Source organism: Nicotiana tabacum, chromosome 5, assembly GCF_000715075.1.
Source record: "Nicotiana tabacum cultivar K326 chromosome 5, ASM71507v2, whole genome shotgun sequence".
NCBI classification, from domain to species: domain Eukaryota; kingdom Viridiplantae; phylum Streptophyta; class Magnoliopsida; order Solanales; family Solanaceae; genus Nicotiana; species Nicotiana tabacum.
This window is the reverse complement of record NC_134084.1, coordinates 18,639,023-18,655,135: the sequence shown is the minus strand read 5'-3', so window position 1 is coordinate 18,655,135 and position 16,113 is coordinate 18,639,023. Positions and strand designations below refer to the sequence as shown.

Sequence of the window (16,113 nt, the reverse complement as noted above, 5' to 3'; positions counted from 1 at the left end):
CTTCAGCATACGGGGCTGAAGTTCGCCAGTTACAAAAACAAAAACTGTTCGCCAGTTACAAAACAAAAACTTCAGCTCTAGATCTGAACATCAGACCCGACTACTTGAATGCTACGCCCGACTACTAGAATGCTGAAGTTTTGCGTGATTGTCTTTGCTAGCTCAGCCCCGTATGCTAAAGTTTGGGTTAATTCTTTTAATCGACAGGTTATTTATGCAAATAGAGGTTATTACGCGCGAACGGGGCTACGGGAGGGAAATTTCAAACAAAAATGAAAAGCTAAAGAAAGGGTAGACGGGTTTGAGTTGCCGACGAAATTCATACACAGGCAAACAAATTTGCCTTCCGCCATACCCTTTTCTCGCCATTGACGCACCCGTAAGTAAGCTTTCCATTTTCTTTAGTTTTCTCTTCTCTCTTCGTTGCTTGCTTGTCATTTATATACCAAAATAATTATTTCTTGTTTCAAATAAAAGTTAGAATTTGGATAATTAAATGGAGAAATTGGAATTAGGGTTTTGAATTGGCGGACCTTATAATTTCTGATAATAGAGTTGATTAACATTATAAATGAGTTTTAATTGTGGAATCCATTCAATTGGTGTATTTTAGCTGTTTGAGTGATGATGAGTTAGTACTGGAGGCTTAAGTGTGGTTGATTTTGGGGTTTTTGGTTGATCCTTGTACCCTATGACTCGAATTGATGGATTATCTTGTGTTATTGTTAGATTAACAAATACTACAGGATGACATGGGAGATCGTGTTTGAGGCTCGGGTGCCATAGTTGTAGCTTGAGGTGAGTGGGAACCCTCTCTATTTCTAGTATTTGTTTATGTGCTCCTATTTGTTGAGTACTATGTGTAATTTGACTACTTGTACATGAGATTTTATGTGAATTACTTGTTCTTACTTGTGACCTGTTGTGAATTACGTTGTATCCTAGTAGCCTGAGACACTACATAGACGATAAATTCTATATATGACGAGATACGTGTTAGAAAGTATTAGATTCTATATATGGCTAAGGCGTTGAGCCTGTAGTTGTAGTACAAGGATATTCTTATCAAATCGCTCTACCATTATCTGATTTGTTCTCAAATCGCTCTAATATTATCTGATTTGTTCTTTTGCACAGTGGAAGAAGTAAAAATGAGGTTGATACTATGTAAGATGATGTTAGAGGCTTACTAATATTAAAACCATCATAATCCCTTTCTACACCAATATACAAATCAAAAGCTAGAAAAGAGAAAACATCAATGTCCTGCACTTAGATCAACAGCCAACTCAATGACGCTCTCCTGAGTACTAACTGCTACATTCTCTTCATGTAAAGGAGGAGTTCCTACCTCTCCTGGAAAATGAAAACTCTGCTCTGTATAACTAGAAATGCTTGGACTTGGTGGTCCATTCGTTCGTGGGGAAGATAGCATTGACAAGTTATCATGTGGACTTTGTGAACAATCCATACATGCTGAATCTCTCATTGCCTCTCTTAGTTCACTCTTCTTGAAAGTATGACAGCTATAGTCTTTTCTGTCGAACTTTCTAGCCAAGATTCTGACTCTTTCACGGAGCGAAAGATTAGTTCGTTTTATGATGTGCCAATACTCATGCATGAATTTTGTCAGAAAGATGAGGAGAGCCAAAATTGCAGCAACCACAGCTATGACAAAGAGTCCCCAGAAGCTAGCTAGGCCAAGACTATTGGAGGAAAGTGAAGTGCTAGAATCTGAACAAGTAGATTCCCCAAACCACGCTTTCTCTATTTGTACCATCTTTTCACTTTCTGTCACACTTAAAACTGCTCTTGAAACATCAGGTACTAGCGGAGATCCCATTGGGAAGACCTAGATGAAAATCACAACAATGATGAAATCATAATATTACCGCCTTAGGTTGCCTCTGCCTGTGATTCTTGTACTAAACAACAAAAAGATATCGAGAAAAGAGGAGTTACTTACAAAGCCAAATCCATCAGCCTTATATGTAGGTCCAACGGTGGTAAATTTCGAGCAATAATTTGCAAGGACAAGCTTCACATAAGGAATCTCATCAAAAACAGCAGCAACACCACCATTCGCACTACCTTTAGAGAGTAAATCAACACATTCCTCTGGATTGCTGTATTCTCTAAGCCTGTCTTCGTCAAAGTTCATTTTCCTTAGAAGTCCCGGTACAAAAGAACCCTGTAGGTAGCCCACATACTCATTCTTCTGAAGTTCTTTGATATCTCTAACAGTTGGCTGGAGTTTTTCAACTGTTAACATTGACGTAAGACTTGCTGTGTAGCTTGACGTCAATATTAGTACTACTAGAAACCAGATGATCAATACAAACCTAGCCAAGTTGCTTACTATCTTCTCCTCTGTCAGTATCGAGAACCAAAAAGAAGAAAATTCAGATTAGAAGTTTGAATTATATGCTATATATAAGAGCAATGGCTAATTCAGATTGTTAGATACTCCTCAATATTCCCAATTTGTATACATTCCTCTATTTCATTTAAACTATAGTATTTGACTGGATACGAAGGTTAAGTAATAAAGAAAGACTTTTGGCATATATCAAAAGTGTCAACTTGTGGTCTTAAAGGCTTAAACATACCATGACATCTACATGATCGAAAGATCATGTCACTATAGGTAAAATGAGAAGTTGAAGCTAAAGAAATTTCAAATATAGAAAGGTACCACTAAAAAGAAAAGAGTATTATATAAAATGGAAGGAGAAAGTGCTAAGGAGGAGGGAAAAAATTACTTTGTGCAAAGACCATAGTTGAGAAGGCAAACCAAAAGATCATGCCAACTTGGTGAGAAGGAGGTCCTCTGAAGTCTTCATTAACTCTATGTTCAAGTAGCCAAATGACAAAACCAATGAAAACAAAAGAACAGAAGCTTGTTAACCATAGCTCCCAAGTCAATGGCTTCAAGAATACCCATGCACTATCACTATTATCGTCTTTGATTGGCACCATCATCGTAACTCCAGATTCTGTGTATGGTAATGTGAAATCAACATATTGCGATCTATTCGAGACAATGGTAGTGTCCCCTGCAACAGCATCAAAGTTCTGCTCATTGGTTAATACTAGCAACATGTTAAAATATGCAAGAAACGTATTTATCTTAACATAAAAGATGAAGTGCAGGCTCTTTAGTGGAGTAACAAAAGAAACCTTAAAAATAAGGAAGGAGCTCAGTTTTTTTCTCCAGCGCATTCTAAGGTAGAGTAGGTTGATGGGACGACATGCACATCCGAAAAATAGAATGGATTTCACATCGATAGAAGTCAAGTCCTTGTCTTTGCAAACACTTCATATCTTTTGGGGCGTCTAAAAATTCCATCATTTTGGTATGATTTTTCTTGCACTGCCTTTCTGATGGGTTTCAAAGATACAAATGTACTAATAAAGATAAAAAAGGGAAACTAAGAGATTTACCCCAAGAAATACTTGATAAATAAGATCATCATAACTTTCAGTAAACTTTCCCGGAGCTGCAAATGGAACGTATTCATAAGGAACATAATATGGTAATGCTGCCATTACTGCATCAAAAACATCAATGCAGTAACCGGTTACTGTTGTTGTGTTAGTAGTAAAATCTGTTGTAACTTTCACAAATTCACTGAAACCATCTTTCACCGGAACTCCAATCCTCAATTTCTTCCCATTTGTTGGAATCACCCAACCTTTAGGAACAAAAGTAGTGTCACCAGGCCATATAATAGAGCCAAAATTAGCCTTAGAAATTGAATATACATTGTTTGTATTTCTCAAATTCAATTCTTTAACAATCCCATTTTCTCTTGTCCAAAAACCAATTCCTTTTGCACCATTGCCAAACACATTAATTATCTGATAAGCTGGTGATTGCAATTGCCCTTCAACAATTTGAAAGTCTCCACTAAGGCCTTTGAATGTAATGTTTAGTATAGCCTGAAGAAGCTTTGGACCATCCTTAGAAACTCCAAAAGCTTCAAGATCTGTTGCATTTCCTGAAAATTTTAGAGGTGGCAAAATCAATTCATTTTTTTAACCTGCCCAATCCGTCAAAGTTTAAACGGGTTGGATTATGACCCATTTGTTGGCTTGATTGAACTGTTTGAACTGATAAACCCAAAATGGCCCATCAAACTTGGATTGTGACCCATTTATTGGCATGATCGAACTGTTTGAACCGTTAAACCCAAAATGTCCCATCAGACTATTATGTCAAAATAGGTTAAATAGAGTAACGTAACCTAAAGATACAAATAATTTTTGAAGATTCAGAACTATGTAAAATATGAAGAACTTAAGCTAATAATTTAAGAAAAATACTTTTAACTTTCATATTTTCTTCAAACAGCAAAATGAAAAAGAAGGGGAGGTTGGACCATGTCGGGCATGTTGGATTATATGACCTGTTATCTGATCCATCTTACTCAACTCCTTTTGACCCAAGAAAACCTTGGTCCAAATTAGGTCATGATCCGTTATATTGATTTGACTGTCCAATTTAACCGAACCCGTCCATTTTCTATTTGTACCTGAAACATTTGGTTTCCGAAAAGGTGCTCCAGTGATTCTTGATCTCTCCACTGCCATTGCTAGTGCAGTTGCTGAATCATAAGCCCATAGTCCAAACACGTTCAGTTCTGCATTAAGAATTGTTGGATTTTCTTGTTGAAACTTCAGTTTCCATCTAGTAGTGAAATTCTCAAGCTGTTTAGTTCTTGGAACATAAGGTTTTACTCCAATAACTCCTTGCATGGCTTCAATGGCCGAAGAATCCACAGAAGTGAGTCCATTTGCCATAGCATCTGTAATAATCCAAACATACCCTTCACCCATCATTCCAAGTTCTTTGGCCATGGTAAAAAGTTTGGTACCAAGTGAAGTTGTCATATGCACAACAAAAACCCGTGTTTGCATACTCATTAACTTGGAAAGTTCATATTTTATATGATCATCCGTAGCGAATTCAGGAATAACACTTCGATAAGGGATACGTGCATTAATTTTTTCTAATGCATCTGCCAAGAATGGTATAATTCCTTCTCCAAATTGATTATCGACGTATATAGGGACGACTTCTCTCCATCCAAAAGATTGAATAATGGAACTAATGGTTTTTACTTGAGAGGAATCGTTTTGAGTGGCACGAATGAAATATGGACTACGAAATGATGAGAGAGAAGGACTTGTAGCTGAAAATGAGATGATTGGTACTTGAGATTTCTCTCCTAAACCAATTATGAAATCAGCTTGCATTGATGATAATGGCCCTATTATGGTTTCAACTTCTACACTTTTCAATAGGTCAAGCGCTGCATTTACAAAGAATGCAAGAATCAATAAAAGTAGAGTTTAACTTTTATACAATAGCAATCATGAAAGAAAATATTTTAGTTAATATACAAAACATGGTAAATGACATTATAGAAGGTAAACTTATACTGATCATGTAATTTCTTCACGCTATTCGTATTTTATAACCAGAATTTTTGCATTATTAGGGCTCTTAAAAGGTAACTACCAGTAATTATCCATACTAACTGAAGTTACTAATCTGGAAAATAAACAGATAATCTACTACTACAGTTAAATTACACTAATAATATAAAAAATTACCTTGCCAGTGCATGCAATTTAAGTCCAATAAAAGTATCTCTGAGTAGTAGATTTCAAAGAAGATCAAAATAAAGAAGAGAAACTTGTGTATTCCTTAAAATTAATCGAGGTGTGTATAAATTGACCCGAACACCACAATTATATAAATAAAAACAAGTTGTTCTGGGGTTGTATTATTGTACTAGTATAGTACTAATTAGCTAGCAAGATTCACCATGGGAATCTAGAAAGACCTGTTTCTAGTTAGCTAAGGCTAGATTTTCGACATATAAAATACTCCCCTAATTTAATAGTCAACTTACCTAAAATACAATACCATTTGCTATAATATGATGTACTTTATTTGTTATATGGTATTATATATCAGTCTGTCTAATTAGTTCATACATGCACCTGCATGCTTAAGCACTGGACCAAAGGAACTGTTCTTGCCATGTCACCAACGTATTTTTCATATCTAGCTACTATTTTTTTGTTTCCACCCCGTCTAGTACCCGGGGATCCGACTAATTCGGATTCGCAAGGTATAAGATGGGGGGCCTTTTTTTTTTCTTTCTATTCTCAATACTCGAACTCGAGATTTTTTAATCAAGGGTGGAGGGATCAAGAATCTTTTACGGTCATTATCTTATAGGAAAAATGACACTGTATAGCCGCTGTAAAAATAATAGCTTAAAAAATATATAAAATTTGTGTATTTTTATATATATTATATACAAAAATTATATACTTTTTTGACTACCAAATATAAATAGTTTCTGACACGGACTAAAAGTAATAATACTCCTATCTTATTCGCTTATTCATTTCATAAGTTGTTACGGGTCCTCTTTTCAAACCGACAGTCTGGTCGTTCAAAACTTTCTATGGTATTAGCTAGAAAATGTTAATAGTAAATTATAAGGGGGGAAAGATACGTACATTAGTTATGAAACAGTGGTTTTAAATTAAACTAATCAAGACATTCAAAATACTATGATTAGGGTGATATATTAGTTTTTTTTACATTAGAATATTGAAATTACCGAACCTGACATTTTTATATGTTTCAAAAAGAAACCATATAATTAGAATTACTGAGTCACTGCCATACGTTTCCAACGCATGTACCTACATATAACTATGTTAATTTCCAATTATATACTCAGAAAAGATTATGTCAACTTTATACCATTATCACTTATGTGCATGGGCGGATTTAGGAGGGTGAAAGGGGTTTGCCCGAATTAGAAATCCTTTTCTTGGAAGATAATATTGTGTGTATATATATATATATATATATATATATATATATTAGATTTTTTCTTATAATTGTTTGTTATTTCTTTACGTGTTTCTTGTTTTAACTCTTTAAATCTCTTTGGTGAAAATCTTGTGATGAGACACTATTTCTGTAAACAACTTGCTTAAGTTATTAATTAAAAGTTTAAAATTTGGACTAACAAGAAATATCGCCCAGTACCACTCTATCAAGATATTCCTGTCGTCTCCTATTATAAAATCTTTAGTACTAGTATTTACTCTTTAATTCTTTAAGTTTTGATTGACAAAGTCAGAAAGTCAACATCAAAAGGATTAGCTAGTATTTAAGTACTAAAAAAGTTTTAATAATACGTGTACCAATCTAGGCCACTTGAATAACATTAGCTGATTAAGATCATAAATTGTCATTGTCGAGTGTATTGATATGAAAAGTTCTTTAAATAGTTCTTGATTTAATGGAAATAAAGATATACTTATCATTTACATGGAGTAGATTACTACTGACTTAGTACGTACACTGTTATGAAGTTTTCTTGAGTTTGAAATTCTTGGTGCAATTAAAAAGTTTAACGTTAATTAGAAAAGAAAAGCATTTTGAAAACTATGAATAGCACTATAACGTATAAAAGTCTTCCACATATAATTCTTGTGATATTTAGAAATTTCTTTCCGGAGAGATTTAAAACAAGTTCATTTTCAAATATTATTCAAAGGTAGAAGCTCAGATACGGAATTCAGTCAAATTCGGTAACATCTGGTTAAACAATGTATTGGTGTAAAAAAAACTTCATTAAATACATACTCATAGTAAAATTATTGAAATTCGGACTCCGCCTTTAATTGTTTATGTAAACTTCCATTCGTTGTGAAACTTAAAGTTCTCGTTTCAAGTTTCTTTTTATCCCAAAGAGAGAGATATATTTAGGTTCATGTGGATGATAAAGTCATAACAATATATGAGTTTACGATCTGTGCACTAATATATGATACAAAGAATTTTTATACACTCAGGTTAAGTTTACCTATAACAATAGCTAATTCTTCATATTGAGTATGATATGGTAACCGGGAAACTAAAGTATAATTAGCCTACTCTAACTGGAAAATTACTCGGATTAATTTTATTGTAAATTTCCAAAAAATATCATTTTGACTACTTTAGTCAGAAAATATATACCCGCCTTTTCGAATTTTTAGCAGAATAAAGTTTCCGACTACTATAATCGGAAATTAAATCTCAGTAGTTGGAAATGTTTTTCCGAGGTACCATTCTCCGACTGATTTAGTAGTCGAAATAGGTACTTTTCCAACTATTTTAGTAGTCGGAAAAAAGCTATTTTCTTGTAGTGGTATATGTATATTAGTATATATAAATAACTTACCTGCTGCAGCAGCGGCAACAACGTCTCTCTTCGAGTCCCGAGTATGAAGAACCAGTCTGGTCTTATAATCAGATCCATGATCAGAACTATAAAAGTCAGATAAAGCCATAGAAATACAGCTTAAACCCATTTTCCCAACCCATTCATCCATGTCCATCACAACTCCAACATTTATGGGAACTGTTTTTCTGTTCTGTGCCCTGGCCATTTCCATGCAAAAAAATATACCTAAACATAGGAAGAAGAAAGAGAAAGAGGAAGTAGAAGAAGAGACTGAGAAAAAGACTTTGCCTGTTCTCTTTCTCATCTTGACTAAAGATGTCTTAATGTCTTTGAGTCTGATTAGTTGGACATGTACTATAGTTTTATAGAGAGAAATTTAACTACCATTCATTATGGCATTTTAATAATAAGTTTACCAACAAACGAATTTTAAATTCTTTTCGTGCTTCTGTAGCTTTTATTTTCTTTTTTTATAACGGTAATGTTACGGTCAACTTGCATGCACTTCGGCGATTAATTTCACAATTAATCTCTTACCAGCATAAATATCGAGCGACTCTACCTATCAAGGGCCGTGGTTACGTAGCTTTTATTTGTATACCATAGTAGTTTCATGTGACAACTAGTAGGTAGTAGCAAGTTATGGATGCCTTTTAGACATGCTAGCTGTTGCTACCAAATGTACATGCAAGTATACGTGGTCGAAATGTAATATAGGATTGTAAGTCCAGATATCGTACACACAGAGACTTGTGATTAACTATCAACTAAATTAAACCTAAACAATTAATCTATTCGAGTGAATTCTAAAGTATGAATATTTAACTAAAATTTAATATAGAGTAACAAATTGAGAGATTAAAGAAAACAAGTTGGCAAATTATAGATACAAATTTAATGTGAGTGGATATTCTAGAGCTATGGGTTAACTAACAATCCCGTTGAGTTTTTTCACTTAAATCGTCTAATTAATTTATCTGGTTTATTGATTGACAGGTTAATATTGCTCGTAGCCTTCTCCCGAAGTACAACTCGCCTATTCAAGCCAATCTAACGCCTATATTCCTATGGAATTAGAATTAACAAGAACGCATTTATAATTCTTGTATAGTAACCAAGCAAGGTGATTAAGTATATTCCTATCCTAATCGCAAATCGGCTCCCCCTCAGAGTTAAAATCTTGCTCTACTCAATCTTATATGTAATCTAGAATTCCCTCTCCCAAGTTCAATCCTAGATTCGTAGATAGTATTCAATTGGTGATCAAACAATCAAATAATTAAGCGCAAGATTGAATAAATAAACTGATATGATAAAATAATAAAAACAATTCAAGTTTCAAACGACAACGTTCATGTAGCACCCAAAACTCTAAAACTAAGAAACTATGAAATTAAAGGAAAAGAAGAGAAGAAAAACTAGTTAAAAGCCTCCTCCAAGCGTGGTGTGTGTTGCCCTACGTGAGTTCTCTTTCAAAGTGTGTTAGATCTCTTCCAAAATAGGTTTAGAACTTCTTTTATACGAGTTGAAGAGATCTTGGGCTGAAATAACCTTGTCCCGAACAAACAAAAAAAAAATCCCGCAACACAGCATCCAGGCTAGCGCTAGGCGTTGTTCCCGGCGCTGAAAACAGTGACGTCTTCACGTTCCAATTCCTTCCTTCACTTCAATTCACCTCTTTGTATTTGTTGTTTATTTAGTATGTAATCACGAGGATAATGGTGATGTCCTACTTTTTTGTCTCATCTCTTTTTTTCCTTTTTTTTCTTCCATATTTTTTAATTTTGCTCCAAATCTCTTTATCTTTACACCGCTTTATTCCTACATAGTTAAAATATAATATTAACCACAAAGTTATATAATTAACACTCAATAAATGATTAAAAGTACTAGAATATGAGATAACAATGGGTAAATATATGCATTTTTGGCCGAACATCAACACCCCACACTTAGACTCTTGCTCATCCCACTACTAGAAATCCGGAAAAAAGCGACCACAAAAAGCGACCAAAGTTGGTCGCTTATGGCCCAAAAAGCGACCAAACACGCCTGATAGCTATATTGATGGTCCCTTTTATTTAGGGCCCAAAGTTGGTCGCTATTTAGCGACCAACTTTGGTCTCTAAGCTAAAAGGGCCAAATATTCTGATTTTGACTTTAGTGACCAACTTTGGTCGCTATATTAATTTAATAATATAAATTTGGCGACCAAAGTTGGTCTCTACATATGAAATACGTTGTTTTTAATTTATCATTAATCATTAGAAAGCGACCAACTTTGGTCTCTAATCCAAATATTATATTTTAAAATCTGGACAATAGAGACCAAAGTTGGTCGCTAAATTCAAGAATTTCATTTTTTTTTTAAAGATGTTGGTCGCTATATTTCCAGAAATTGTATTTTTTTAATACAAATCTGGGCAGGTAGCGACCAAGGTTGGTCACTATTGCCTAGAAAATTATTTTTTTATAGTGAAATGCGACCAAATAGAGACCAAAGTTGGTCGCTTTTCTTGGTATATTTTTGGCAGAAACTGCCTGTTTTGGCAGCTACACCACCTGCCAGCTTACCAAACATCCTAAACAGGCATTTTATGCCAGCAACAACAACAACAACAATTAAAAGCAACAATCAATAGAACTAACACATTAAGCTAACAAAACTAAGTTAACGCTTATTACAAGCCCATTCGAACTAAAAAGAACTAACACAATAGAACTAAGTTTTTTTGTCTAGTTCAAAGTATATAAAGTACTCAAAGAGTGTTCTTTCAGCATCCTCGTCCGAAAGTTGGATTGCCTCGCCCGATTCATTAGGTGGTTGACTGCGTATGAATTCCCCCACGTCAGCTGCATGTGAAGCGAACCTATATGAAAAATTATATATATTGAATTAGTATTTCAAAATTTATATAAAAGTAAATCAAAATACTTAATGAAAAGTAAAAAACTTACATGTATATAGTCGAGGCTCGACCCTCCTTTCTGAATCAGTCTCTTTCTTCTTCTTTACAATACGAGTTTCATTGAATAGCTCATCTTGCTTCATTGGCATCATAAAGCTGTCTGGTGGCTTTGGTGATTATCTTCGTGGTACTATTACTCGGGATGAACTTGGATACAGAGAATAACTTGGATACAGTACCTGACAGGGTGTGTCTTTGATCAATTATTGATCTCTATAGCTACAATGATAATGAGAAGGCAACGCCATGTGTTTCAAAATAGTGATGGTAAAGGTAGGATTTAACATTTCCTAAGTAGATAAAAGAGGTTATAGAGGAATTCTCTACTTCACTTTCCAAGAGGAAAAAAAGTTTGATTGATAGTGAAACGTTGATGAAGACGGAATGTTTTCCATTGGTCATGGTAGTTCCCATAAAGTGGGGATCATAAGACTCTATGATGACAAAGATTATAGGAAGTTTTGTTCTAAACTTTCTTCCAAGTCTGATCCGTACAAGCTTAATATGATATTTGTGATATTTCTTCGGATTCAGACAATGATTTGACCGACAAAAGTATGAAAATGCTCTTAAAAAGAATTAAAGGTAAAACATTTTTCTTGGTAGAGAAGGATGATGAAAAGATTTTACCTTTAATTCTTTTTAAGAGCATTTTCATACTTTTGTCGGTCAAATCATTGTCTGAATCCGAAGAAATATCACCAATATCACATTAAGCTTGTACGGATCAGACTTGAAAGAAAATTTAGAACAAAACTTCCTATAATCTCTGTCATCATAGAGTCTTATGATCCCCATTCTATGGGAACTGCCATGACCAACGGAACACATTCCGTCTTCATCAACCTTGTCACTCTCAATTAAACTTCTTTTCCTCATGGAGAATGAAGTACAGAATTACTCTATAAGCTCTTCTTTTATCTACTTAGGAAATACTAAATTCCTACCTACACTATCACTATTTGAAACACATGTCATTGCCTTCTCATCATCATTGTCGCTAATTAGAAGAACAATTAAAGGCATACTTTGCCAGGTACTGTGTCTTAGTTATTCTTGGTGGAAGTTCTATTGCATGTCTAATAACGTCATCAACCTCTTCTAATAATCGTCCGGCAATCTAAAATTCCAAAACATAAACTAAAAGTTCAACTCATATCCTAAAAGTTTCAACTCATATCGTAAAAAGTTCAAGTCATATATAAAAGCTTCAATTTATATCGTACAAGTTCAATTCACAAGAACAAAATCTAAAAACTAAAAGTTCATCAATTCTTATCCTACGAGTTTAAACATAAACTAAAAGTTCAATTTATATCCTAAAGGTTCAATTCATATCCACAAAACTTCAAGTCATATCCTAAAATTTCTATTTATATCCTAAAAATTCAACTCATATCCTAAAAGTTTCAATTTATATCCTACAAGTTCAATTTACAAGAACAAAACCTAAAAACTAAAAGTTATATTCATATCCTACGAGTTTAAACATAAACTAAAAGTTCAAGTCATATCCTAAAGGTTCAATACATATGCTAAAGGTTCAATTTATTTCCTAAAAGTTCAACTCATATCCTAAAAGTTTCAATTCATATCCTAAAAAGTTCAAGTCATACATAAAAGCTTCAATTTATATCCTACAAGTTCAATTCACAAGAACAAAACCTAAAAACTAAAAGTTATATTCATATCTTACAAGTTTAAACATAAACTAAAACTTCAAGTCATATCCTAAAGGTTCAATTTATTTCATAAAAGTTCAACTCATATCCTAAAAGTTTCAACTCATATCGTAAAAAGTTCAAGTCATATCCTAAAAGCTTCAACTCATACCTAAAAGGTTCAATTCATATCCTAAAAATTCAACTCGTATCCTAAAAGGTTCAATTCATATCCACAAAAGTTCAAGTCATATCCTAAAGGTTCAACTTATACATAAATGCTTCAATTTATATCCTAAAGCTTCAACTCATACCTAAAAGGCTCAAGTCATATCCTAAAATTTCTATTTATAACTAAACTATCAAGACAATACAAGGATTCAAGGTTCAATTTATATCCTAAAAGTTATATTCATATCCTACGAGTTTAAACTTAAACTAAAAGTTCAATTTATATCCTAAAAGCTTCAACTCATACCTAAAAGGTTTAATTTATATCCTAAAGCTTCAACTCATACCTAAAAGGCTCAAGTCATATCCTAAAAGTTCAACTCATATCCTAAAAGCTTCAAGTCATATCCTAAAATTTCTATTTATAACTAAACTAGTTTTATCCTAAAGGTTCAACTCATTGTTATTTCAAGCATTATTACACGGCTAATGTTAGTTATCCTCTATGTGGGTGACTCGTTGTACTCAAACAAGAGCCACGCAACGATTCGCTTAAGGCCTTAAATATTAACATTGTCTTGAACTTTAAGAGAAAATCCAAATATATATACTATCACGTGTCTATATTAAATATCTACCTATAAACTAATCAAGATTAAACTAAAAGTTCAATTTATACCCTAAAAAGTTCGATTCACAAGAAAAAATCATAAACCCTAAAAGTTTAGGGTTTCTTCTCTTCAAACCATTTCTTGCCCAAATTAATAGGTAAAACCAAATATTTTAGCTACTAACAATTATCATAGATTTAATTTAGCTAAGAACAATTAATTTTTAGGGTTCAAACTAGAAGGAATTAAACAAATTAAAATAAGTCTATTTCGAAAAAAAAATAAAGGAGAGAAAAACCTACCAGCTGGGCAGTGGAGGACACCGACGGAGCTGCTGTTGCCGCCGGCAGGCGTCGGTGGCGCCGCTGCTGGAGGGAGACGGAGGTGGGGGGGTTGAGTGTGTGAGAGAGAAGAGAGGGTTTGGGGAATTTTTTGAAGAAAATAAGAGAATGGGAGGGGAAACCCGTTTTAACTATGTTTTTACAAAAAGCGACCAACCTTGGTCGCTATTTTTGGTACCAAATATGTGTTGACTATTTTGACCAAAATAGCGACCACAGTTGGTCGCTAAATTCTGACCGTTTTACCAGAATAGCGACCAACATTGGTCGCTATATAAAAAAAATTAAATTAATTATAATTCAATTTAAAATTTATATTTATTTAATTCAATTAATTTTAATTCAATTTAAAAAATTCAATTAATTTTAATTCAATTTAATATATATAATTTTAAATTGAATTTAAAGTAATTTAATTGTTTAAAGCTTTCAATTCATATCCTATATATATATATATATAAGCTATATTCGATACAGTATTACCTAATATTACCTAATACACTTATACTTAGTGCATAGTATAGCGTAAGTATATATATTATATATATATATAAGCTATATTCGATACAGTATTACCTAATACACTTATACTCAGTGCATAGTATAGCGTAAGTATATATATCATATATATATAAGCTATATTCGATACAGTATTACCTAATACACTTATACTCAGTGCATAGTAAAGCGTAAGTATATATATTATATATATATAAGCTATATTTATATATAAGCTATATTCGATACAGTATGACCTAATACACTTATACTCAGTGCATAGTATAACGTAAGTATATATATTATATATATATATATAAGCTATATTCGATACAGTATTACCTAATACACTTATACTCAGTGCATAGTAAAGCGTAAGTATATATATTATATATATATAAGCTATCGATACAGTATTACCTAATACACTTATACTCAGTGCATAGTATAGCGTAAGTATATATATATATATATATATATATATATAAGCTATATTCGATACAGTATTACCTAATACACTTATACTCAGTGCATATTATAGTGTAAGTATATATATAAGCTATATTCGGTATTACCTACTACACTTATACTCAGTGCATAGTAAAGCGTAAGTATATATATTATATATATATACGCCATATTCGATATAGTATTACCTAATACACTTATACGCGTAAGTATATTTTATATATATATATATAAAAGCTGCATTCGATACGGTAATACACTTATACTTAGTGCATAGTATAGCGTAAGTACATATATTATATATATATAAGCTGTATTCGATACGGTAATACCTAATACACTTATACTTAATGCATAGTATAGCGTAAGTACATATATATTATATATATATATAAGTTGTATTCGATACGGTATTACCTCATACACTTATACTTAGTGCATAGTATAGCGTAAGTACATATATTATATATATATAAGCTGTATTCGATACGGTATTGCCTCATACACTTATACTTAGTGCATAGTATAGCGTAAGTACATATATTATATATATATAAGCTGTATTCGATACGGTAATATCTAATACACTAATACTTAGTGCATAATATAGCGTAAGTACATATTATGTATATATATAAGCTATATTCGATACGGTATTACCTCATACACTTATACTTAGTGCATAGTATAGCGTAAGTACATATATTGTATATATAGACACACACGCCCGCTTCGTAGTACTATTCATCCCTTGTATTACAAAAGTATTAATGACTTATATTTATATTATTTACATAGTAAATAAAAAAGTGATTTTTAATTTTGACCATTGTTGACCTGAATAGTGACCAATTATGGTCGCTATTTATTCATGAATTTAGTTTAGCGACCAAAGTTGGTCGCTAAATTTAAATCAGATTTAATTATATTTCATATAATAATTAAATTAATAATATAATTATTAAAATTGAATAACTGGGACCCAGTTAAGCGACCAAAATTGGTCGCTACCTTTCTTGCCTTTATGTAGCGACCAACGTTGGTCGCCAATTTTATATTATATATATTTATATTTTATAGTTTTTTCAAAATAATAATATAATTATTAAAATTTTGTAAGCGATTCC

At 32.7% G+C, this 16,113-nt stretch overlaps 1 protein-coding gene and 1 long non-coding RNA gene across 2 annotated transcripts; one reads left to right on the top strand and one right to left on the bottom strand.

The window, feature by feature from the left end:
• The first annotated feature begins 20 nt into the window (after positions 1 to 20).
• Positions 21 to 1,761, top strand: LOC142181107 (uncharacterized). Its single transcript, XR_012709404.1, has 3 exons — positions 21 to 379; positions 730 to 798; positions 1,634 to 1,761. It is a non-coding gene; the product is annotated as an uncharacterized LOC142181107 (long non-coding RNA).
• On the bottom strand, positions 805 to 8,586 carry LOC107830025 (glutamate receptor 2.1-like). The gene is made up of 6 exons (XM_016657500.2): positions 8,265 to 8,586; positions 4,536 to 5,315; positions 3,445 to 4,001; positions 2,763 to 3,075; positions 1,967 to 2,370; positions 805 to 1,852 (listed from the first exon to the last, which is right to left on the bottom strand). The coding sequence occupies exons 1-6, from the start codon at positions 8,569 to 8,571 to the stop codon at positions 1,259 to 1,261; spliced, it is 2,955 nt and encodes a 984-aa protein (XP_016512986.2). The 5' UTR covers positions 8,572 to 8,586; the 3' UTR covers positions 805 to 1,258.
• Between the last annotated feature and the right edge of the window lie 7,527 nt (positions 8,587 to 16,113).

Excerpts from the sequence above, each read along its gene's own strand:
- LOC107830025 (XM_016657500.2), bottom strand. The coding sequence starts at position 8,571 with ATGAGAAAGAGAACAGGCAAAGTCTTTTTCTCAGTCTCTTCTTCTACT. Across the intron at positions 5,316-8,264 it reads TGTTGCCGCTGCTGCAGCAG|CGCTTGACCTATTGAAAAGT; the intron begins GTAAGTTATTTA and ends TTGTAAATGCAG. Across the intron at positions 2,371-2,762 it reads AACTATGGTCTTTGCACAAA|AGGAGAAGATAGTAAGCAAC; the intron begins GTAATTTTTTCC and ends CGATACTGACAG.